Below are 24419 nucleotides of genomic sequence, written 5' to 3'. Positions count from 1 at the left end.
TGAACTGTCTAAATTGGAAGGGGTGAAGTTTTGTAGCTGTTAATTGTGTCATCGTCTTTTCCATGAGATCTAAAATGTCATGTAGTTACCTTTCAGCAACATTATTTGAAGAAAAGACTGCATTTTGCCTTAGTAAAATACTAACTTCTGAAGCATTTTTTGTGGTGCGGTGCAGAATTACAAAATAATTTGGAAGATCCAGGATCCACCTGTTCCATAGGTGCAGAAAATATGTTTTAAATGCAGCCTTTTAGGAAACAACCTTTTGACATGAGTAATATGTATAAAGTTTAAGAAATCACCTTTTTAGAGAAACAGACACATTCTTGTTTGATCTTTTTCTTCCCTGATCTTCTGACTTAAAATTCATTTTAGCCGAGAGAAAAAAAAAAAAATTCTCCTCAATTTGAGACTTTCAAATTTTTTCCCTCCCCTCCCTTCCTCTCTTCTCCCTTCTCTCCTTTTACAAATTTGCAGTACACTGGCATTGTAAATGCTAAATCTTTCTAAATATTTGAAGAGAGAAGTTGATAAAAAAACAAGGTGACCCTGCTATATCAACTGGATGTATAAATTTGATGTATAAATGCTAACAATTGTTGGTAACTACACATAATTCTATGAACAAAATAGATGATTGTTTAGTTATTCAAATATTACTTTTAAACTAGACATGCCACTCATGATGATTAAATGGACGATTTGACAAATTATATATTTGAAATATACTTGGAGAATATCTGCCCCACTTCAGAAAAGCTGTACTTCTTCACAAGGGTTTCCCCATCTGATTTTGAATAGAGATGCTTTAGTTTGAAACACTAGAAAATTAAAGGTTGAAAGCGAAAAGACACTCTTAAGTACATACATTTCAAAATATTTCTTATTAAATACAAAATATTGACTTAGAGACTTGATGAGATGTTTATCTTGATTAATGATTATCTTGAATAGTAGATTTGATTCCTAATGTGCTAAACCCTGGTGTTGGGTCGAGGGAGTCTTTGGTAATGGTGGTCGTGTTCCCCACGAATCCAACTGAATACACAGCTAAACAGAAATTTGGTCACCCAGCTGAAGGATTTGTTTCATTATTCCTGTCCTGAACTAATACTGTTTTGCATTCCTAGTTGGGAATGGTATAGGTGAAACTAACAGAGAGCATAAAATATTCAGTCTGAGAAAAATATATAATGTCATTGTTTATGTATGTTTATCATAGCCTTGGATTTAAAAAGTCCATATGATAATAATGTAAATTAGGATTAAGGATTGAATATTGGCTAGGGAAGGGGCTGCACAATGGAATGTCTCAATGAAATGCTTGTTGTTGAACAGACAGCAGAATCTCATGTGTAAAATACATATCACTGTCTTTCACTGAAAGAAAATGTAACACAGTTACTATATTGGTACCAAGCAATTAGATTTTTGTTCCTTAGTTATGTTTTTCCTTCTTTATTCACAGAGAAAGCAAACTTGCTTAAGCATCCTCCAGTTGCTATTCTGCCTCTTGGGACTGGAAATGATTTAGCAAGGTGTCTGAGATGGGGAGGAGGTAAACACAAATTAAAATATCTTGCATTATGTAATTAAAAGAAAAAAAATTGCAACAAAGTCTACCCTTAACATTTGGACGTCTCTTTTATGATGTATGTAAAGAACCATTATTGCCTTTCCTCTTTTTGGAATTAGCTGTCTGCAAATGTTATATGAACTGTTTTATAGATATTAAAGGTCATAAGCACTCTTCGTACCTTGCTTGTAGCTCCTGCTCACACCAAAAAAGCTCCAAGGTACAATGAGAGTAGTATACAGCTACTTGGTTGGCTTTTTACCATCTGTATTGCAGTTATTTCTTTAATCAATACATTATAAAAAGAGTATTCTTAAATGGATTTTAATTGGGGCTGTTCTGAAAGGGTTACTGAAAACAGCTAATAATGGTTTTGGACTGGTTTCATCTTTTTTAATATTCATAAATATTAAATGAAAAATATGTCTCAGCCTCAGACGAGTTCCTTTGGTCCACTCGTTTCTCTTCTGCTACAGAGGATTCCAGACAATAAGTGCTGTGGTGCTATTTATCAGGAAATGAGAAGACAAAGAATGATGAAAGGAGAATATATGTAAAGGCAAAACTTTAATATCCTTTGCATCCTTTCCTGAACCTAATTCTCAGCTTCTCCAATAACTTATTTCCATTCAGGATTTGCATTACAGAATTAAAAAGAACATCATAACCTGAAGGAAACCCAAAGAAGAAAGTCTTAGGCAAGGCAGTCTCCGGAGAAAGCACATCAGTTCACAGGCTCATAAGTAGTTCTGTTTCAGGTCTCAGTTGTTCATTTCAGTTCAGATATTGTATGTTTGGAAACTGTCTGTTTATTTTGAAATTCCCAGCTTTTGCAGATGTTTCTTCCTTCTTCTGTCTCAACAAAAGTTTCTTTCCAAACGTCTACCTTGTTACCAGATAGGTCTTTAGCAAATTCTCTGTAGTCTCCATGCTAGAGAACTTTTGTTAACCATAATGTTCTGTCAAATCATTTGAGGGCCTTCTTCATTTTTCTGTCATGACTGGTGATTGTTTATTCTCATAGTCCTTGAAATAAAACCAACCAAATCAGCCTTACGTAATTTTCTGGGCAGTTCATTGAATAGTCATAGAATAATTCAGACTGGAAAGGATCACAGGAGGTTTTCTTGTTTAATCTCCTACAGCAAGCAGAGTCAATTATAAGAGTAGATCACATTGCTCAGGACTTTATCCAGTTGGGTCTTAAAATCTTCCTAGAATAGAGTCAGCATGGTCTCTCTGGGCAGCTTGTTCCTGTGCTTGACTGTCTTCATGGTAGAGTTTTTCTGTTTATACAATCTGAATGTCTATTGTTTCAATTTACACTCTTTGTCTCTCATTCTGTCGCTATGCACTGCTGTGAAGAGCCTGGTTGTGTCTTGGTAATTTCCTTATAGGCCTTGATAGGCTGCTATTAGGTTACCCACTACCACCACCACCATTTCTTCTCTAGGCTGAAGAAGCCTATCTTCCTCAGCTTCTCCTCACAGAGCAAGTGCTCTTAGCCCCCAGTCGTCTAGGTGGTCCTCAGCTGAACTTCCCCCCATTTATTGTTGTCTGTCTTGTACTGTATGTGCATGTGGGGAGGGAGGGCAGGTCTGCTCTAAACTGGATGCATTCTAATTGCTGAGCAAGAGGGGGACTTCACTTCTCTCAAGCTACTGGCTCTGCTCCTGTTCATATGACTGAGAATGCTGTTGGACTATGTTGCCAGGCTATTCTGTGAGCTCATACACAGCTTGCTGTCCTCCAACACTACTCCTGGTGCTTTTTTCACAGAGTTTTTCCTCTCCCAGTCTATCCCCAGCCTGTATCATTGCAAGGGTTATTCCTTCTGTGGTTTGGGATTTGCTCAATTTTGCCAGTCCGTGACTCCAGAGTGTCTAGATTCCTCTGGATGGCAGCCCTGCCATTGAGCATTAGTTTATGTGACATCTGCAAACTTGAAGAACGACCTCCAGGTCACTGATAAGGACAAAAAGAAAAAAAAAAGGGGGGGGGGGGGGGGGGACAGGTCCCAAGATAGACCCCTGCAGTACTCCAGTTCTTGTGGGTAACCACATAGAGCACAGCTTATTTGCCACCCCTATCTAAGCCTGGTAATCAAGCCAGTTTTACATATCCATCTAGTTTCCTACCCATCCAGACAGTAACATCCCAACTTATCTGCAAGAACACTGTGGGAGACAGTATTGAATGGCTTGCTAAAGTAGAGGTAATCAATATCTGCAGTTCCTCCCCTTGTCCACAAATCCCCTCATCTTATTACAAAAGGCAATTACTTTGGTCAGGTTTACCCATGCTAAATCCATGCTGGTTGACTTCTTCATGTGCCCAGAAATGTGGTTGAAGAGGGTTTGGTCGTGTTTTCTTCCAGGGACCAAAGTAAGGCAGACTGGTCTGTAGTTCTCCAAATTATTCTTTTGGCCTTTCTAATGACGGATTCAAATTTTTTATTTTTTATTTTTTCCTGTGATGTCACTTGTAACATCTCCCAGTCTCCATGCCTTTTCAAAGATGATAGACAGTGACTTTGCAAAGCTGTTAGCCAGCTTTCTCAAAATCTTCATATGCAGCCCATCTGTAACAGAAGCATAAAAAGCTCCCTTGAATTTGCTCATTATTAGATTATCTCTGTGCTCTACCCCCATTCTGTCTTTTGGCTGATTCCTGTGTTCCTCAATAATCATGTCTTGGTTTTATGCAATCTACCTGATTCTAAATTGTTTTGTAGGTGAATCATGAGGCTAATTTATTGTGTTACTAGACCCGTCCATTTTCTTTTCCTTTGGGAAAAGACCACACTTATGCAAGTTAAAAATAAAACCAAAATGCTTAGTCCTATTGCAATTAGCAAGCAAGATATTTATTACGTTGTTTAAATCAACTCTGTTCATCTGAATCAGAGAAACCGAGTCACGCCTTTCTCTTCCGTGGTCTTTGTAGCTTTTAGCTGAAATCAAAAATTGTTTTTCCATACCAGTAAGTTTACAAGTCAGATAAATTGTGCTTGCCAGTTTCACCTTCATGTGCTGAGAAGGTCCAAGTAATTGCAGTAGAAGTCTGCAGAAACTTATATCCATCACATAGCATAGGTTCCTCAATGAGGTGAAACAAATCACACTCAACAAGATTACCTCTGATGATATTTTGACATTTTCTTCAAGAAAAAAAAAAAAAGGTGATGAAGAGCAATAGATGGGTACTACTTTTCATTTGACCTGTCCTTCCATTCACTTCTATTTATCTTTTGTTTTAATTGACTACATCTGGACTAAAGTAAATATAATAATAAAAAAGACATGAAAATATTCTGGCTTTCATCATTCTTCGCTACATTGCTTTTTGGTAGACAGTGACATAACACAGATCTCCTGGAACTTCTGTAGGTTGGGAGAGGAGACAGGTTTCTCAGAAACCAAACTGCTGGTGAGTGGTCTCAAGGACGCAGAAAAATGGAACTGAGCATGCTGCTGTTATGTGGTGGTTGGCAATAACTTAAAAAAATATACAACCATAAGGTAGTACATCAGCAATGTGTTTTGAACACAGAGGCTTTGAATGGCTGTTTACTATTTTTTTCTACATGATGAATTTCAGTTGAATCAGTAGCTATGAAGAGAACTCCTTATATTTGTCCTGATTTTCTTCATACAAAAGTTATAACTTCTGTTTACCAAAGACATGGTTTTTACTTTACTAGACTGTTGATGACCTTGCAAGTACATATTGCTTAAATATGGAAATTTATTCACGATTTGAAGAAGAAACAAATCCACAGATCTTAGTTAACTATTACAAAACAATTTTGTCTGAATAGTATTTAGAGCTGATAAAGTAACCTAGGAAAGTCCCCCCTTTTTATTTGTATGCACATTCATACTGTAGTTTGAGTATGCTCAGAACTGTGAAAGCAAATATACTGCTTAGTTTGGTATACAGTGTACTGAACTAGGGAATTACCTAAAGACAAGTGTGCTTCTAGCAAGAGTAAGATCTTTTTACAGATCAAGATGAGACTGATAAAGAAGTTGCTGAAAGATGGCAAAATGTTAGTTCTGCTGATGTCATCAGTCATGAATGGATTTCAATTTTTTTTTTTTAATTTTTTATAATAAACCACACTGAAACAGTTGGTTTAAAAAATTGAAAAAGGCTTTTAATCTTTCAGTCTCATGTTAGACTCTTATCAGATAAATCTAAGATTCTGAACTATTTTTTGCATATATTTTGAAATCACAGGCACTAAAAATTAAGAATAATTTCATAACAAGAACATTTGGCAAACTGTAACCTTACGTCTTTGAATAGCTGCTGTAATCATGTGAAGAATGCAAGGAATTGGCAAATGTAGAATATCAAATTATTTTCTCCAGTATAAATCTGACACCCAGTGAAATCTATAGAGTTAATCTAAGTTTACATTAATTCAGCTAAGTGTGAAGTCATAGAATCATAGAATCATTAAGGCTGGAAGAGACCTTCAAGATCATCCGGTCCAACCATCACCCTACTATCGATATCACCCACAAAACCACGTCCCTAAGCACCACGTCCAACCTTTCCTTGAATGCCCCCAGGGACAGTGACTCCACCACCTCCCTGAGCAACCCGTTCCATTGCCTGACTACTCTTTCGGAGAAGAAATGTCTCCTTATTTCCAACCTAAACCTCCCCTGGCACAACTTGAGCTCATTTCCTCTAGTCTTATCACTAGTTATCTGGGAGAAGAGGCCGATCCCCAGCTCCCCACACCTTCCTTTCAGTTAGTTATAGAGAGCAATAAAGTCTCCCCTGAGCCTCCTCTTCCCCAGACTAAACAACCTGAGTTCCCTCAGCCGCTCCTCATAGGATTTGTGTTCCAGGCCCTTCACCAGCTTCATAGCCCTTCTCTGGACATGATCCAGAGAACAGTTTAATTTTAACAGTCAGCTCTCCTTTTAATGACAAGTGCTGGAAAATTTTATGCACTTCAAACATAATCCTGATGTTTGAGTCTTGTATAAATAGTTTTAATTTTTCCAGTCATCTAGAAAGAGAATGAAAACTGAAAAAACAAACAAACAAACAAAAAAACTTCTTTATATTTGGTCAAAATAACCATTTTCACCTTTTGCTAGGTTATGAAGGAGAGAATTTAATGAAGATTTTAAAAGACATCGAGAACAGCTCAGAGATTTTGCTGGACAGGTGGAAATTTGAAGTAATTCCCAATGATAAAGACGAGAAAGGAGACCCAGTGCCTTACAACATCATCAATAACTACTTTTCTATTGGCGTGGTAAGACTCATGCTTATTCTTAAGTGATTTTCGTTTTTTCTGTTTTGAATAAGTATTTGATTGTTTTAGAGTGAAGAATTGTTGGTTACAGATCATCTATAATGTTATTTTCCTAGTGAAATGAATGCATAGATGACTGACTGACAGCAGTTTACATAGATTTACTTACACACATTCAAAGCAGAATTATTTTTCAAGATCTTCTACCTTCCCATCTATAAAAAAGATATTTGTGTTGTTCCTAATGGTTTATGAGCATCTACAGCGCTAAATTTAGATTGTCATTATGAAGGTCCTATAAAAATATAAAGGAAAACTAATCACTTAATATGAGCTCAAGTAACCTTTTCCATTAGGACTCACATGATCAGAACTATTTAAAAGAACAGGGACATTCTCTCTTTCTTTAGGAGAATTTTAAATAACAAAATAATAATAAAGAGAAGTATATTCTTGGTTCTGTCTTATGGGCATATTCATAGAATGAATTATGAGGAAAAAGGGTATGAGAAGCTATTAATCTCCTACAAACTGCATCTCCAGCTTGTGCTTCTCTCTTTATATCTACTTCTCCCATTATATCTACTCTCCCCACTGCATATATGAGGGGAATCCGAAATATCCAGTCTAACTCCCTAGAATTCTTTTGGTTTGGATATGCTTTCAAAGACTAGCAGAAGGGGGACTGTGATGAGGTCCAAATTTCACAGATTAAAGAGTTCATAAATAAGATTTTTAACTTGGACACAGCTGTAGTCTAGTTAACTTGGGGACATGACCTCCAGTAGCTAGTACTGGCTGTTCTGAATCTCTCTCTCTCTTAAAAATCAGAATCCACTTTTACAGAATGTATAATTCTATAGTCCAGTATTTCCAAATGCTACACAAAAGTGTTTTAATGGGAAGTACCACATAGTCATTGTAAATCCAAGGAAATTAAAGGTCTCTTCTTGATTTTCTTGGTCACTGTGCTTCAGTCTTAACAAGGTTCTGCCACAACTTTAAATGGTTATATGAAATTTTTACATACTAATTGCAGTTCAGTAATATTGATATAGCGCTGATCAGCAACATGCAAACAGTTTATTTCTTCGAAAAAAAATTCCTTGGCTTCTTTTCCTGTATAGTCTTAAATTATGAAAAAAAAAAAAAAAAAAAATCAGGATCCCCAAAGTTCAGATATTGAAATAGTAAGAAATTATTATTAGTTTTTTTTTTTTTTGCTTGTATGGTTTATTTGTTATTTACCCTCTCTTGTACAAAATAAGTGCGAAGAACAACTAGATGAATCAGAAATAAAAGAAATTAATATAAAAAGGCACCTAAAGGCAAAGTATATGCACCTAAACTAGTGCAAAAATAAGTTCATAATCAGGAGTGGAAAGGAAAAACTTTACAGCTTACAAAATAAATAAATAAATAAATAAAAGCAAATGCCTCACACAGGGAAATATATTCAGTGACTTTGTCAAAAGAGAATATTGAAGCTCAAAGGTGAGGAAAGAAAATAAACGTGTTACACTGAAGAAGGAAGCAAATGATGAAAGGGAAGAGGGATGAGATTTTATGCCTATGTACATTAATACAGTGCAATTTAAATTGTTTAAAATGTAGATGAGCACCACATGTAAAGACACAGCACAGAAACAGGAAATTGATAGTAGGACATTTGTGAATGTGCTAGGCTTCAAAGAATTCTTCAGTGTTATTCAAGAAAAAAAAGTTGAATAGTTGAACTGAAATTATTCAGTGGTATGATCATACCGGTATTAAGGACAACGTAAATTATACATTGTAAAATACCGCAAGAAAATATCAAACTCTACTCTCCACACCAAGCTCCACAAGCAACTCTAAGATTAAGTTTTCAGTTAAAACCTTTGAATTCAATAATTTAATCACACCAAACTTTTGACTGTTCACATAATATAAATATGAGCAGCAGAAAATTATACCAGAAATGGACAATACAATATGTTGCATTGATAAAAGCTTCTAAAACTGTAAAATCATATTTCTGAAGCAGTAAAATCTGTTATGTTTTTCATATGTTCAAGTTTATGAAATGCCTGTTTCTTAAGTTCATTGGAGTGAATAGGACAGAGCAAATACAGAAAGTCAGAAATTGGATCTTAGACTTGCTGAAGTTGTGTAATTCACATATTAGGTAACATTTATGATCATAGACCCATAGAAACAAAAGATTGGAAAGGACCTACAAGATCATCTAGTCCAACCATCTTCCTATCACCAATACTACCCACTAAGCTACTAAATCATATCTTGTAGCACCTTGTCCAGGCACTTCTTGAACATCGCCGGGGATGGTGACTCCACCACCTCCCTGGGCAGGCCATTCCAGTGCCTAATCACTCTTAGAGAGAAAAAGTTTTTCCTGATATCTAATTTAAATCTCCCCTGGAGCAACCTGTGGCCATTCCCTAGAGTCCTATCATTAGTTAACTGGGAGAAGAGGCCGATCCCCTCCTCATCACAGCCTCCCTTCAGCAAGCTGTAGAGTACAATGAGGTCTCCCCTGAGCCTCCTCTTCTCCAGACTAAACAACCCGAGTTCCCTCAGCCGCTCCTTACAGGACTTGTGCTCCAGACCCCTCACCAGTTTTGTTGCCCTTCTTTGGACATGATCCAGAGCCTCGATGTCCTGGTAGTGAGGGGCCCAAAACTGAACACAGTACTTGATGTGCGGCCTCACCAGAGCTGAGTACAGGGGGATGATCACCTCCATGCTCCTGCTGGCTACACTATTTCTAATGCAGGCCAGGATGCCTTTGGCCTTCTAGGCCACCTAGGCACACTGTCAGCTCATGTTCAGGCGAGCATTGATCAACACTCCCTTTTTTTTTTTTTTTTCCTGGACCCTTGAAAACCCTTGAAGACCCTTGATAACCCTTGAAAAGCCAAGCAAAATGTTTGTCTGTGCAAATAGAAAACTTAAGATAGTAAAACTTATCTACAACTGAAGTAAACCTCATTTCACAAAAGCAAAAATGTTTTCAGTACTTCATGCCTAATACAAACTTTGGCAAGTATTGAATTAGAAAAGCATTAATCTACCACCTTGTTGGACGCCATCTGCTGTTATCCAAGAACATAGCTTGAGTCAGGCCTACAGCAAAACAAAGCAAAACAACAACAACAACAAAAAACACACACAAAAAAAAACAGTGCCACCTACAAGTTTATATTAAGAGAAACAAAAAGGATTGATATAATAGATGAAGTTAGTAACAGAACCATAGAAAATGAGAGTTTAGGGGACCTCAGAGAAACACCTATATTCATTCCTCTTCCTAAGGTAGGTTCTGTGTCCCTTGCCTCATTCTTGACGGATATTTATCTAGTTTGTGTCTTTTCAGATAAAGAATTTTTTTTCCTGTGATTTTTCTATTATTCCATTACTGTATGACTCTATTACTTTATTACTTTATTGTCCTTACTCTAAAATTTCTTTGTCATCTCTAATATGAATAGTCTTGGTGTAGCCTGGGCCCAGGTTTTCCTGTCCTGTGCAGACAGGAGAAGGAAAACAAATTATTCCATTCCTCTGTAAAACTCTTTGTTGCTTACTGGAAGGTCAGTCAGATCCCTTCTTTTGTTCCATAGCCTAACTATCTCCAGTTTCTTCAGTGCTTTCTCACAGAAAATGTTCTCTAGACATCTGATCATATGTGTTACTTTTAGCTGTGTTTAGATAAAACATGAGAATTCAACCCAATTACTCCCTTCAGTTCATATCTCCCTAGAACTGTAGTGCTCCCAATTACTATGTTGCATTTGATGTCTTATCAGCACTGAGTGGAAAAGAGGAATTAACGTCTTGCAAATGACTCCACTATAAAGAAAAAATAGCCTTAACAATAGCATGATTTTTTTTTTTCATATTTGACTTGTGATTCATTGATGATTTCAGATACTGTTCTGAAGAACTACTACCTCATATCTCTTTTGGGTTTTGCATAACTTATTCTTCCTACCTACATGCAGAAACATACACTTACTGAATTACATCCTCTTTCAATTTTTACTGTTTCTCCAAGGCACTACAAAGACTGATGGTAACCCGTGGCATATTTTACATTGCCTCATAGATTCACGCAAATAATAGGTGTGCTGTCAAATCATTATGAACAGAACCTGCAATATGGATTTTGTGAGAGTATGGCAAAAAATGTATTTGGCAACAAACAATCTCAGTGTCAGTTTAGAAAGCCCAAGGGAGTAAAACTCGATAAAATTGTGCCTGGCAAGGGGCTCTTACTGCCTTAAGGACCATAATTCAGGTTCAAAGGGATTGCAGAAGTCAGTAGTCCAATCTCCAGTGTTCTTAGCAGGGTCAGCTATAAGAGCAGGTCACATAGCTGAAGGCTTTATCCAGTTGAGTCTTCAAAAACTCCAAAGATGGAGATGTTACAACCTCTCTGAGCAACTTATTCTGCTGCTTGACAGTCCTTATGGTGAAGATATTTTTCCTTACACCTAGTTTGAATCTCTGTTGTTTCAATTTACACTCTTTTTTTACCATCATCCCATTATGCACCACTGTGTAGAGTCTGGCTTTGTCATTTTAATAACTTCCTCATACGTATATGCAGACTGCAATTAGATTTCCCTGAAGTTTTCTCTTCTAGCAAGAAAGCTAGATCTTCAGGCAGTCTTCTTTATCCTTCTGTTTTCAACCAATCAAGACCATAACTTCCCTGCTTGGACACAAGAATGCTGGGGTAGAGGATGTTCAAAACCTTGCTGAAGATGAGCATAACATCTACTGCTCTCTCATCTACAAATCTAGCCCTTTTATCATAGGCAGGAATCAGAGGGTAATTTACTGTTGAGAAGGAAAATCTTTCACTAAGTTGAAAATGAACATTTTCAGGAGTGCGTGTATTTGAAATGCTTCATTAGTATGTTCAGGCCAAAAAAAAACCAGTTGTTTTCTAAAGCATTGTCAGATTCCTGATGTGTGTACATAAGTATATGTACTACGTATAAGTACAGGAAAAAAAAGGTAAGAAAAAAAAAGCAAAATGAGATGCAGTAGATAAATGAGTATAAGCAGTGTTCAACCTGATGATAGCACAAAGCACATAAGAACCACACAAAGCACCAGCCAAGCTGTGTGTCAGTTTCAAAGCAGAAACTAGAAAGCATCTAAGAGTAAAGTAAAATGAGATAAAGATTTTCAAGTGTTCACATCCATCATTCTGTCAGGATGGCAAGACACCAGGAGAGAAGTCCCATCTGCTTCCAAATAGTAGTGGGATTGCTGAAAAAAGCTAAATATCCAAGAAAAAATGTGTATTAAGGCAGTCAAATCATATTGGCTTAAAAAAGTAAAAATATGAAGATTAAGTGAGCTGGCCAAACGTAACTGATAATATTAGCGGACAGATAAACAGACATGATAAAGACAGGAAACATCAGGCCAACTCAGAAATGGGTGTGACTGAAATAAATTACTGACATACTCTGGAGAAAATAAAAATAATCTATACAACCTTCTTTAAATTCATGCACTGCCTAGTAAATTCATACACTAGGTTATTGTTATCACAGTGGTCATCAAAGACAGATCTCAGTAATCTTAGCATTGGTGTGTTATCACAGGCTCTGTATTCCAGACAGTAGGCTTGCAAGGCATTTCTGCAGTTCCTACAGGAATGGAAATTCAGTTATGTCACATCATTTAGCTAAATTGCTAAGGGTATAAGCAATTTATGAGAGTTGAGTGTGTGTGTAGACAGTATCAACTTGTGTGTATTAATTGTCACAGTTAGTCTTTTACCCATGGATAAAACAGCATAACTTAACACTACTTTCTTCAGTCACTTAGCTAATTCCCATTAATGGTGAGTCAATATAAATATACCTGGACAGTTACTTCAGATAAGTTTCTGTGTCGTAATAGCCCTGCACATTTGATTTATTTTCTCCTAGCTATTTTCCATATCTGTATCTCAGGCCTGTATTAAAAACAAAAACAAACAACAACAACAAACTTTCACCGATCAATTATATATCTTAGCACAGAGAATTGTTTCCACAAAATTTAGAAATAGGTTTTTATTTCAATACCTTTTCTTTTTTTTTTTTTTAAGAAAAAGTCTATACTCATTACTTCATGAAAGCATTACTTATAGTGGTAAAAAAAAAAAAAAAAAAAAAAAAGAAAGAAAAGTGGATATAGCTATCCAAAATTCAAAAGCATTTTTTGAAAATAAAAGAGCTACAAGTCTAATCTCAGATCTTGTCAAGAACAAACCATTTTCATTTTCATAGAACAGTCATGCAGTCATAAAAAAACATGGATACATATTGTTAATTACAAAATATACCAGTGGATTGGTATAAATTCGATGAAATTTACTATGTGTACCCAAAGCAAGTGCACAGAAAACAGGTAAGAATGGAAGATGATGAAATACTCATTTGCTGAGACCTGAGCAGGAGGACATGGAAGATGGATAGTGAGGCAAATTCTCATGTAAAACCAAGAAACAAACAAACAAACAAAAGCAAAACGAACAAACAAAAAACTTACAAACAGTACTCATTACCTTGAGAAAGACTTGCATCTGCTCCACCATCAAACCACATAATGTCATGGTCAAGAATTTTGCAGTGTTAAGATTTGAAGAAGCAGTTTTTTAAAGCTTAGGGAAATTAGCTTATTTGTCAAGCAATTTTAGTCAGATAATAAATTAAAATAGAGTGACTGTCAAGGGTGTGCATCTTTTATGGGGAAGTTATTAAAGACTGTTAAATATGTAAGGAGGCTGCAATGCTTGTTTTTAGTATTTCTGAAATGATCGTCTCAAAGTGAGACAAAATGGGTATGTCGATAAAAGCTTTTTCACTTGTGCCTCATTAAATGATCAGTTATGACTAAACATTAGAAACCTCGACTTTCATTAAATGCTTGGTATAAAAGAGCATGTGGAATGGGGAAGAAGTGATCTTATACACTTAGGGACAGAAAGAATGAAAGAGAGCAAGAAATCTCAGCTACTTAGACTTGCAGTACTTTCTCTTCAAGCTGGACACTCATAAGAAATGATTCAGTGTTTCTCTCTACCTGCACTTTCTCCTGCTATTTAGGAAGGGCAAGAGAACTGCAGGGATTCTGGGAGCAAGCTATAGACACACAGGATGAAGAGTGGCGGCATAATTGTGTAGGCAAAATCACTGGAGATTTAGTGTTTGAATTAATTGATTAAAAGCTCAGAAAGCTCAGAAACAGTAAGAGCTAAGCAAAATCATTCACTAATATGATTGTAAAGGGTAGGAAATTCACTCAGAACCTTTTTGAACTCTTTTTTTGTAACTCGCTTTCAGTTGGATTAGTCAATAAAAATTCCTGGAAAATTGGCAAAATGTCCTAATTTTCTAAGTCTGGGAGTGCTAGCAGGGCTGCAGCTGCCACATATTCACTGGAGATATAAAATAATAACAACAATAATAGAAGAATCAGACAAAAATTATAATGGTGTCCTTTAAAAAAATCTCATTGTTATTTGATATCTCACAATGAACATTTTTTTTTCCTAATGGTAGGAGCATACTTTAGAAACTCATGATGACAGTCTTGACTGGAGCAAATAGATATAGGCCAAAGGTACAAAGGTAGTCAGATGGGCTGCATCATACTGCACTAGTCACCTTTGCTAGAACCTGATTTTTCACACTTAATTATGCAACCAATTTGAAAGTATTCAAAAACCAAACCAAACAAACAAACAAAAAAAACTTTTGATTCTACTCAGATAATGACTGGCCTTACACAGCTAAAACTAATGTGTAAACAGTGCAATTCATTTGTCTTCCATTGACTTCCAAAACACTCATGGTGCATTGCATTGTTTTCAATTTTATGGGTAATAATGCTGAAAGAAATTATGAATAGATTTGCATTGCTGTTAAGATGAAAGTCCTAATGTAGGTTTTCCTGAAGCAAGCAGAATTTTGAATTTACTGTTCTGCCACTGAATTAGAGGTTAGCTTTTACAGAGCCAAAATTAAAACAACATGAATCAGTACTGAAATTCTTGTCATGGACATTTTCTCCTTTTAAACAAAAAATAATAAAAGTAATAAACTTATCTGACATTAATAAGAGATAAACTATTAACACTGTTTAACTATATTTTTAATTTGTTATAACCACATATGGTATTACAAAGCATTTGCTAGTAAGCCCCATACAGCTCTGTAATTAGAGTGATGGAGCATAATAAACTGAACTTGAAAACATCTGCATTGTCTTTTAGTGCAAGTTCATACAGAAAAATATCACTGAGATTGATTCTGAGGCAAACTATACTAGCTATAGTGTGGCATAATGCAAGCTTCCCTATGTAAAAGAGTAAAGACAATATTCCGAACTGACAGCAGAAGTTCTCATTGGTGTCAGTGCAGTATTCAAAGTGTGAGAATAAACCAAATGCTGTCATAATGCCAGGTATTTACAGATGGCAGCTGTAAAGATTATACTAGTAGCCATTGTATATCCTTGTGTTTGATTAGAAATGATCTGTATGAATGACTGATTGGGTAACTCACTGATTTTCATCTCCATTTTGTTTCTTTTGGGCCAGATTCCATTCAAATTTTGAAATAGCTATTTTCTTATTTTTTTACCAAGATATGTTGTATGTGTAAAGAAAATACTTATTCTCTCTACTCACACTTATGTGAGTTTCCTAAAAGTCTGGCCAAAAGTAATGCAAAAGATGCTAATTCAGGATAACAGCATAGTCTCTTAGAAGCTTACATTCTTTACAGATCCAGAATTGCTTTCCCGATGGCTAGGCTGATCAGCTGAGTGCATACTTCAGGTTTAAGTCTAGTTGGTGTCTTTATGAATGCTGCATTTCTGCATGCATTCATAGAATCACAGAATCATACAGTCATTGAGGTTGGAAAAGACCTCCAAGATCATCTGGTCCAACCATCACCCTACTACCAATGTCACTCACTAAACTATGTCCCTAAGCACCACGTCCAACCTTTCCTTAAACACTTCCAGGGATGGTGACTCCACCACCTCCCTGGGCAACCCGTTCCAATGCCTGACTACTCTTTCGGAGAAGAAATGTCTCCTTATTTCCAACCTAGACCTCCCCTGGCACAACTTGAGGCCATTTCCTCTAGTCTTATCACTAGTTATCTGGGAGAAGAGGCTGATCCCCAGCTCCCCACACCTTCCTTTCAGTTAGTTGTAGAGAGCAATAAGGTCTCCCCTGAGCTTCCTTTTCTCCAGACTAAACCCGAGTTCCCTCAGCCGCTCCTCATAGGATTTGTGTTCCACGCCCTTCACCAGCTTCATAGCCCTTCTCTGGACATGATCCAGGGCCTCAATGTCCTTCTTGTAGTGAGGGGCCCTAGACTGAACACAGTACTTGAGGTGCGGTCTCACCAGAGCTGAATACAGGGGGACGATCACCTCCCTGCTCCTGCTGGCTACACTATTCCTGATACAAGCCAGGATGCCATTGGCCTTCTAGGCCACCTGGGCACACTGCTGGCTCATGTTCAGGCGAGCATCAATCAGCACCCCCAGATCCTTTTCCTCTGCACAACTTTTGAGGCACTCTGCTCCAAGTCTGTAGCTCTGCATGGGGTTGGGGTTGTTGTGGCCAAAATGCAGGGCCCAGCACTTAGCCATGTTGAACCTCGTCCCATTGACCCATCCTGTCCAGGTACCTCTGCAGGGCCTTCCTACGCTCTGGCAGATCAACACTTCCCCCCCAACTTGGTGTCGTCTGCAAACTTATTGAGGGTGCACTCAATTCCCTCATCAAAATCATCAATAAAGTTATTAAAGAGGATGGGCCTCAACACCGTCCCCTGGGGACTGGGGACTGGTCACCAGCTGGTTTGCACTTCATTCACTACTGCTGTCTGGGCCTGGCCGTCCAGCCAGTTTATGACCCAGCAAAGACTGTACCTCTTTAAAGAGTCATTGTCAACAGAATCGTGCTGTATAGATTACCTATAGATAATCTTACTCAAAATATTTCATTTGAACAAAATACTTAAAATGTGCAAAACATCTGATCTCTCTACATACCAAGATAGGAATTAAACAATAATCTTCCAATAATCATTCAGTTGAAACTTTGAATACTTGTGTAAACGTGTACACAAGTACACATTGGAGGAGAAAAAGGACTGTAATGCTCTAGGACAATAATTAAGACAGTAACCTGGAAGAAAACTGTGATACCCAGATTCTTGTTCCATCTGTTGTTTTTGTCCATTTGATTAACTTGTACATGGGAATTCAGAAACTTCCACTACTATAAATTACTTTTCTAACATCAGTAGATGCAGGATTTTAATACCAAAACAGAGCTCGTGCATGGAGAATACCTCAGTCTTTCATTTAATCTCTACAATATGTGTTGCTGATTTCATAGCAAGATGATGATATTCTGACTTGGATGATCTACAACAATACTGTTTTTTTTTTTTTTTTTTTTTATAATAAGTCCATATTATAAGTTTTTTTTAATATGTTTTTGATTTTTTTCCATGTCTGTTTGTTTTAAAGGCATTGAATAGATAGTTGGGAAACCTCTTTCCTACTAGTAGCGCTAGACTCAGGATGTGTTTTCTGCAAAATTATTATCAGAAATTAGCAAAGACAAGTGTACTTTTGTGACACCTAGTATGTTACTATCCAAATGCACTGTCAACTAGATATTTGCATGGTCATGATTTAGTATCCTTCAACCTTAACCAGTCACTAAGAGCCTTTTCGTCTGCCAGTGGGGAAAAATATGACTGCTTAATTCTCATAACCGTAAATTTGGAATTGTTAGGGATCTGCTTCTCCACCACTATCCTCTAAGTCATCATCCTCCACTTCCATTACACCTCCTTAATTCTTTTTTTGCAAAACTGAAAGAAAAAGCTTACGTAAAGGCCATATATTTGGCTTTTCTCTTGAAAGAACATTTCATTAACATCAATAGAAACTTTGATTATCAGACTTTCTAAGTCACAAGTATGAGAGTCTAAGTAGAGTTGTTACTCTAAGCAGTAATGTGATCCTTTAGTTTCCTATTTCATCCATGTTATTTATATTTATGTATATTAATTTCTACAAAAGTAATCTTATTATGGTATATAACATTTACAGAAGGGAATGAATTTTAACTTTGTGATAAGCACTTATTTTGAAATTTCAAAGCCTCATAATGTTTTGATGTTCACGGTAGTTAGAAGGATGTTTTTATTTATTTATTTATTTGTTAACAATGTGTGAAAAAATTCTATGGAAGTTTGCTACTTAGTCCCTGATTCAATGCAGCATTTATGCATATGCACATCTTAAGACTAATTCCATGTGACATTTGAGTATATGTTTAAACACTCCTCATCTAGCAAAGTAATTAAAAACACAGTTAATTTTTTAACCATTTTCTGCAGTTTCATTAATATGACTGGACAAATGCACATATTGAATTCTGGGCATTTGGCATTAGCTAGTTAATTATTCTAGTGAGATTTGTGGATATACATAACTAAAAAGCATGTTTATTGGTTTGCTGAATTAATATGAACATAAGCACATGCTTAAGTGATTTTGTGAATCCTAATCATCACTTTGAATGTGCTAATGGAATGCTGTGATACATTGCATTATTTCTATGCCAGTGAGGGAAAGAACATTTTATAATAAACAATATTATTGCTTTGTAATCCGAATCACCTTTTTTTTTTTTTTAAATTCAAAAAGGGCTAAGAGAATCAACAACTCATCTATATATGAACATAAATACAATTTAAAAAGAACTGTATTGATACAGGTTATATCAGAGCATAAGCCTCAATCCTGCAGCCAAATCTGCAAAAGTGACTGTTCTGTCTGCACAGAAAATTCTGCTCTTTTCTAGGAGCGTGGTCAGAAACAGTTCCTATCCCAGATTTGAAACATTGTCTTAAACAGAAGTTATTGGTAGTTTGATCTACAGTTACCTTGTTTAACCTTCAAACATTACTAATTGTTGACAAAATAAGTTATTCTTACAGGCTGTTGCAGTTTGCATGTTTGAACCATCTTTACTCTTTTCAGCTTTTGTTGCTATTGAAATTATTCTGCAGAAATTTTGGACATGGCAAATAGGGGTCATACAGGTTTTTTTATTGCAAGTGATTTATTTTTTTTTTCATATGGCAGAAAGCCACAAACACATACTGTGTGCTATGGACCTGTGTGCTCAACCTGTAGAGTAATTAACAGATAAGGAGTGACAGGAGCTTCTCTGAAGGCTTCCCCTTGCTGGCATGCAATGATATTTCCCTACATACGGAGAATGTGAACTTCATGGCTAGAAATACTGAGCCTTGAAGTTGAAAATGCCCATATTGTGACATCTATGTTGTCATTTCCTGCTAGCTGTTTTTCTTCCATCACTATGGATATAATTCACCTTGTAAATCCCTCTGGCCAGCATTGCATCCTACCTTTCATCCTACCTATCAGGATACCCTAGCAAAAGGCCTACACTGCACTGTGTGCAACATAAAAGGTACAGTCATGCAGAGAGCCACAGTCTCCTATCTTACTCTACCACTTAGTGAATCTTACTACTGAAAAAATGATCATTTCCTAAGGTAACATTATTTGTACTTTATAGAATTGTAAAGAAATACAAGGAATTTATTTTTTCAGTGTTTTTGTTTGGTTGTTTTTTTATTTGTATGTTTGTTTGTTCTGTTGTTTTCATTATATTACCAAAATATGAATGTACATGGGTCTGTTCTGGACTTCCTAAAATGTGTATCAGCTAGACTGAGAAACTGTCTGCAGTTTCCCTTTTAGCACAAACAGAATACTGAGGACTGTGTTGGATTCACTGTAGGTTTGCATCAGGGTCAGTGAAGACAGTTTTGTGGGCTATATTTATATTAGCAAGTAATTTGTCTCAGTAGGAGTATGGCAATTGATGCTGAGTCCCTTCTGTCTACAAAACATGCAGTTTGGGAGTCTTACTTTGAACTGAATATGGTCTGTTGCCCTGTGATGAACTCTTCTGGCATGCACTCGTCCTAAAATGACCTAAAAGACCTGTGTGATTTGGCCATGTTTATGGGACAACAAGGCCCATAATATATGCATTACTTTCACTGGCGCTCAGATGCACCAGTCTTCAAAGAAAACTGCAGGACGTGGGGATGATTAGGAAATTTCTTTAAAAATGTCACTACTGCTCCAGCAGTTTTGCAATAAACCTGAAAAAATCATGTAGGAAAAAATCATAGCATGTCTAGCTTTTATCTTCCATCTTCTCTTGCTGCTTTCCCAGATAGATTTTTTTCTTTCTTTCTTTTGGCATTTAAAGTGTAAAGACTCTTTTTCATTTAACTGTTCAAGCTGAGCTTAGAACAGTGCTGAATATCCCGAACAAAGACTTCCTTGTTTTAGATTTTTGAGTAGCTCATGCACTTGCTATCACTTATTACCCATTCTTGTCATGTAAAATTATTGTTCCAGTGTACAGTCAAAAGTGGCTTGTTTCATACAGTCAATAAAAACTTTAAGAAATATCATGGGAGAGTCTTTGGAATTCACCTAAACTTTTCTCTTTAATTTATAAGAGATTTGGAGAATAGAGCAATTTATAGAATTGAGAAGATTTATGTTCAGTTTCATGATTGAGAAAGCTAATTGTATTAGATAAAATGCAATGAGGTTTTATACCTTTACAGAGTTGATACTATAAAAGATATTTTGTGGGCAGAAGTGCAGTAAAATAAAACTTGCACTCCTCTAGTGCTTTATGCTTTAGTTTATCTTAGCTAGTAGAGATTTTCAGTCTTGTATGTTCAAGGGATGTTATTGTGTTTATTTTTGGTGGTGGTGGTTGGTAGTGTGGTTTTGTTTTGTTTTGTTTTCATAAAAGAAGGTTCTATAAAGCAGCCTAGCCAACAGCTACTGTCACAAGTGACAGTTACAAACGAGAATATATGTTTAAAGACATAATTAATCCACAATGAGCCCAGAACAGCTCCTTAGCTAAATGCAACTAAATCAGCTACACAGTATATAATTAACTTACAAGTATATTAGTCCTAGTACAATATTACTCATTATATATACAAGGTATAATTTTCTCCATATGAAATTTGTAATGTACTAAGTAATGATTTAGAGTTCATTACAGTATTTCATTTATATTATCATAATATAATTGTGATGTATGTTCATCTTGTTAGTGCTATTATTCTTAGTTGTTCTTAAAAGAAACATCAAGGATAAAGGAAAAAATGTCGGTTTTTTGTTGGTTGGTTGGTTGGTTGTTGTCTTTTTTTAAAAAAAAAAAAAAGAAAAACATCTGTACTCAAATGAAATTGAAATTTTAGTCCTCATCCTGATTTTGTAATTCTGTTTGTAAGTGATGGCAGGAATGTTTTGAAGAAAAGTGAAATGCGACCACACTGTATATAATGTCAAGAGTAAGGTGAATAAGCTTTAAGGTTGGTCATAAGCTTTATGCTGAGCCTGAAAGAAGAAGTTTAGAGGAGTGATAAAATAACTTGGAGGAAAAGACAGAAATCTCAGAGACTTGAGGCTAGCAGTAGAGGTCAGTTGCATATGAAACAAGAGTTTACAAAACATGTGCAAGCTGTACAGAGCATAAAGCAGGCTTTATGTTTATGTACACTAATACCTTAACCTGGCTAAGACACAAAACTTATCTTGATATGTTCTGTGTACACATCTTAAACTATGCAGTTTGCTTAAAACTTGACTGTCCAAGCTTGAGGTCTGGATCTACAGAAATATTCAGCACTGTTCTGCTATCCAGAAATATCCAGCTGCCCACTCAAGGGGAGAATCCTAATTTTACTATGGTTATACTGCCGTGAATGTGAGAAGTATCTCAGATTTAAATTGTAATCATTATATTTTCATATAAAAATTAATCCTAATATATGTGAATAAGCTTTTGTAAATTATCGACTTTACCAGCTTCTCCCTGACAACATCATTCACCTTTTCCCATGCCATTAAAGATCCTGTCTCAGAACTTTACTTTCACAGGTCTACCAGAGCCCTACTGAGTCTTTTCAGACTGCCTGTCTGTAGCTGAGAGTGACCAAAGAAATCATGATCATGATGACTCAAGTGCCCATTGAGGACATGAAGTACAGTTATTTCTGAGAACACTGTATAAAATACAATCTGTTACAGGTAACAAAAAGAGACATGCATTTTATATGCATTTTTTATAAAATTAAATTTATAAACATTTAATTATATACATCTAAGAAACTAAATCTTAATTGACTTAATTGCTTAGAATTAGTGAATCAACAGACTGTGATAGCCATTGGAGCTTTTTTCCTGTGTCTTCTCATTTTGATATGGTTTAGTGGAGGACTTATTAGCGTTAGGTCAGAGGTTGGACTAGGTGATCTTGGAGGTCTCTTCCAACCTAGATGATTCTGTGATTCTGTGATTGGCTTGGTTTAGAAGAACAGTGTGCCTGTTGACTAGGTGCAAAAATGGTGATAAAATTAGGAAATTAATCTGTGGTATTGATGCACTGGATGTATGTTGAATACAGTATAATGCCATTTTAACATGTTTTATGTAGATGTAGCTATTGTGTTCTTGATGCTGTGATAGAGACGACAAATAAAAAATGAGTAAGAAAGGCATTCTGGACACAGGCAGAAAAAAAAAAAAAGGAAGAAATAAACAAACTTAGAATTCTGAGACTGAAAATGGGCCCCTCTACAGATTTAAAAAAGAAATCTGATGCGTGAATTGGATGTTCAATAGGCATTGCGGGAAGGAAAGGGTTCAGTGTCCACCATATTGTATGCTTAAACTTGAGCCCTGAAAGCAAAGAGATTATTCTTTTAAAAACCCAACACTATTTAGGAAGAAGCCTTTAGTTCTAAAACTTGTATATATCTGAGAAGAATTAACGACATAAAATATACAAAAATAACAATAGAGCATCAGACATTTAAATTATGTGCTTTAATGATTTTATGGTGTATCTTATGCAGGGGGGAAATATTATGGGAAAGTGTATAAAAATCCCAGAGACATGGAGTTATCTGCCATGTAGCATTATTTACGTATCTGGAGAATCGATAATTTAATTGAGATTCCAAAGAAAATTTTCTTTATATATCCAGATCTGCATGTTTTCTACATTTTTATGGCAAAGTCCCAAAAGGAACATGATTTAACTAAACTGAAAGTAGGCAGATTTAGCCAAGAAACACTTAGTCTTATGTTACCATCTGAACCAGGTGGATCTAGAGGCAAATTACCGAACATAAGTTATTCCATGTCTTTACTGGAACAATTTGTACTACAAACACATAGCCAAGGAACTCTCTATTCACTATTTGCAATTTTACAGTTTCTTCATTTAAACTGGAGTTCTGAGAGCAAAACGTAGCACATTCTTTGTTTCTGTGACAATCACAAGAGTATGTAGGGTTAGAATATGCCAAAGAATTGGTCATAGTTGTTGCCCCTGTGCTGCCATTTTATGTAACTACCGGTGTTTTCACTAAGGTTGAATGGACTGACATGGCACACCAGAGTAAAAGTCCTAGGACCACACATTTTAGTCAGTGCTTTCCAGTTCATCCTACTAGGCACTCTTACCATAAAGAAGGCTTTCATCAAGAAGCATGCAAGCTCATCGACATTGTGCAGTAGAGTACACACCTTTGTTCAGCACCACCAAGCCACATATTCAGCCTACTTAATAACTGTTTAATGTAGATAGGACAACTTTTCTGTGGCAGTGTGGTGTCATCACGGTAAAGAGGTTCCTGTCTGGAGGGCTGTCCGTGGCATTACATACAATATTCCTGCTACAGAAAGAGTGTTCATGAAGCTATTCCTGTCCCTAAAGTGACAACGGAAGAGTTCCACAGGTGCTGGATTGTCTAGGGCATTTGCAAACACAGTCCTTAGTTTTCTGCTTCTGTTTTTAGAGAGAGGAAGTTTCCCTTATCCTCGTAATTTAAAACTCATGAACTTCAGAACTGGCACCAGTCACTTCAGAGCTAATCATGGTATTAGCCATTTAGAATTGCTGTCTAGAGCTGTTACCCCTTAAAATTCTTTGCCAGATTTGTCTTGCACTAAAAAAGTATTTATTCCATATATATTGCATTTTATTGCATTACTTCTTTCTTAGGCATATCTTTGGCATTCAAGCAAATCAGGTAGTCTAGGATGCTAAAGGAAATATATAGTCCTGCTGTTGTCTGAATAAACATACTAATTGCAATCCTGTGGACTTTTATACAACTAGTACTTAGGAACAGCAGAGTACAATGGATTATGAAAATCCAGCCTTTCCACCTTGGCCAAAGAGAGAAAGGCGTTAAATGCACAGCCTGGGAAGTCAATTTTGAGTCTGGCAAGACTTATCTAGATTTCTGCATTATTTTGATTCCCTTGGGCAGCAGCAGTAAAAAGGTCTGCTGCCTTGCATCTGTAAAATCTCATTGTTGGTGAATAAGAGAACTCCTTTAGCCTTTCTTCCTTCTTGGGCAA

General features: G+C 36.3%; 1 protein-coding gene across 42 annotated transcripts in view; it reads left to right on the top strand.

The window, feature by feature from the left end:
• The window catches only part of DGKB (diacylglycerol kinase beta), a 392397-nt gene that overhangs the window by 182106 nt on the left and 185872 nt on the right, over positions 1-24419 (top strand). For all 42 annotated transcript variants that reach the window (XR_013946810.1, XR_013946811.1, XR_013946812.1 and 39 more), the window contains 2 exons: positions 1469-1558; positions 6697-6857. Coding sequence is in view for 37 of the 42 variants with exons in the window: in XM_080580909.1 (XP_080437035.1) it covers positions 1469-1558; positions 6697-6857 (251 nt within the window). In the remaining 5 variants the exon portion in view is untranslated. The remainder of the gene's footprint in view (positions 1-1468; positions 1559-6696; positions 6858-24419) is intronic.

The sequence above is a fragment of the Anser brachyrhynchus genome, assembly GCF_964034855.1.
Source record: "Anser brachyrhynchus genome assembly, chromosome: 2".
Taxonomy (NCBI): domain Eukaryota; kingdom Metazoa; phylum Chordata; class Aves; order Anseriformes; family Anatidae; genus Anser; species Anser brachyrhynchus.
Note: the sequence above shows the minus strand (reverse complement) of the source record. Positions and strands in the feature narration are given on the sequence as shown.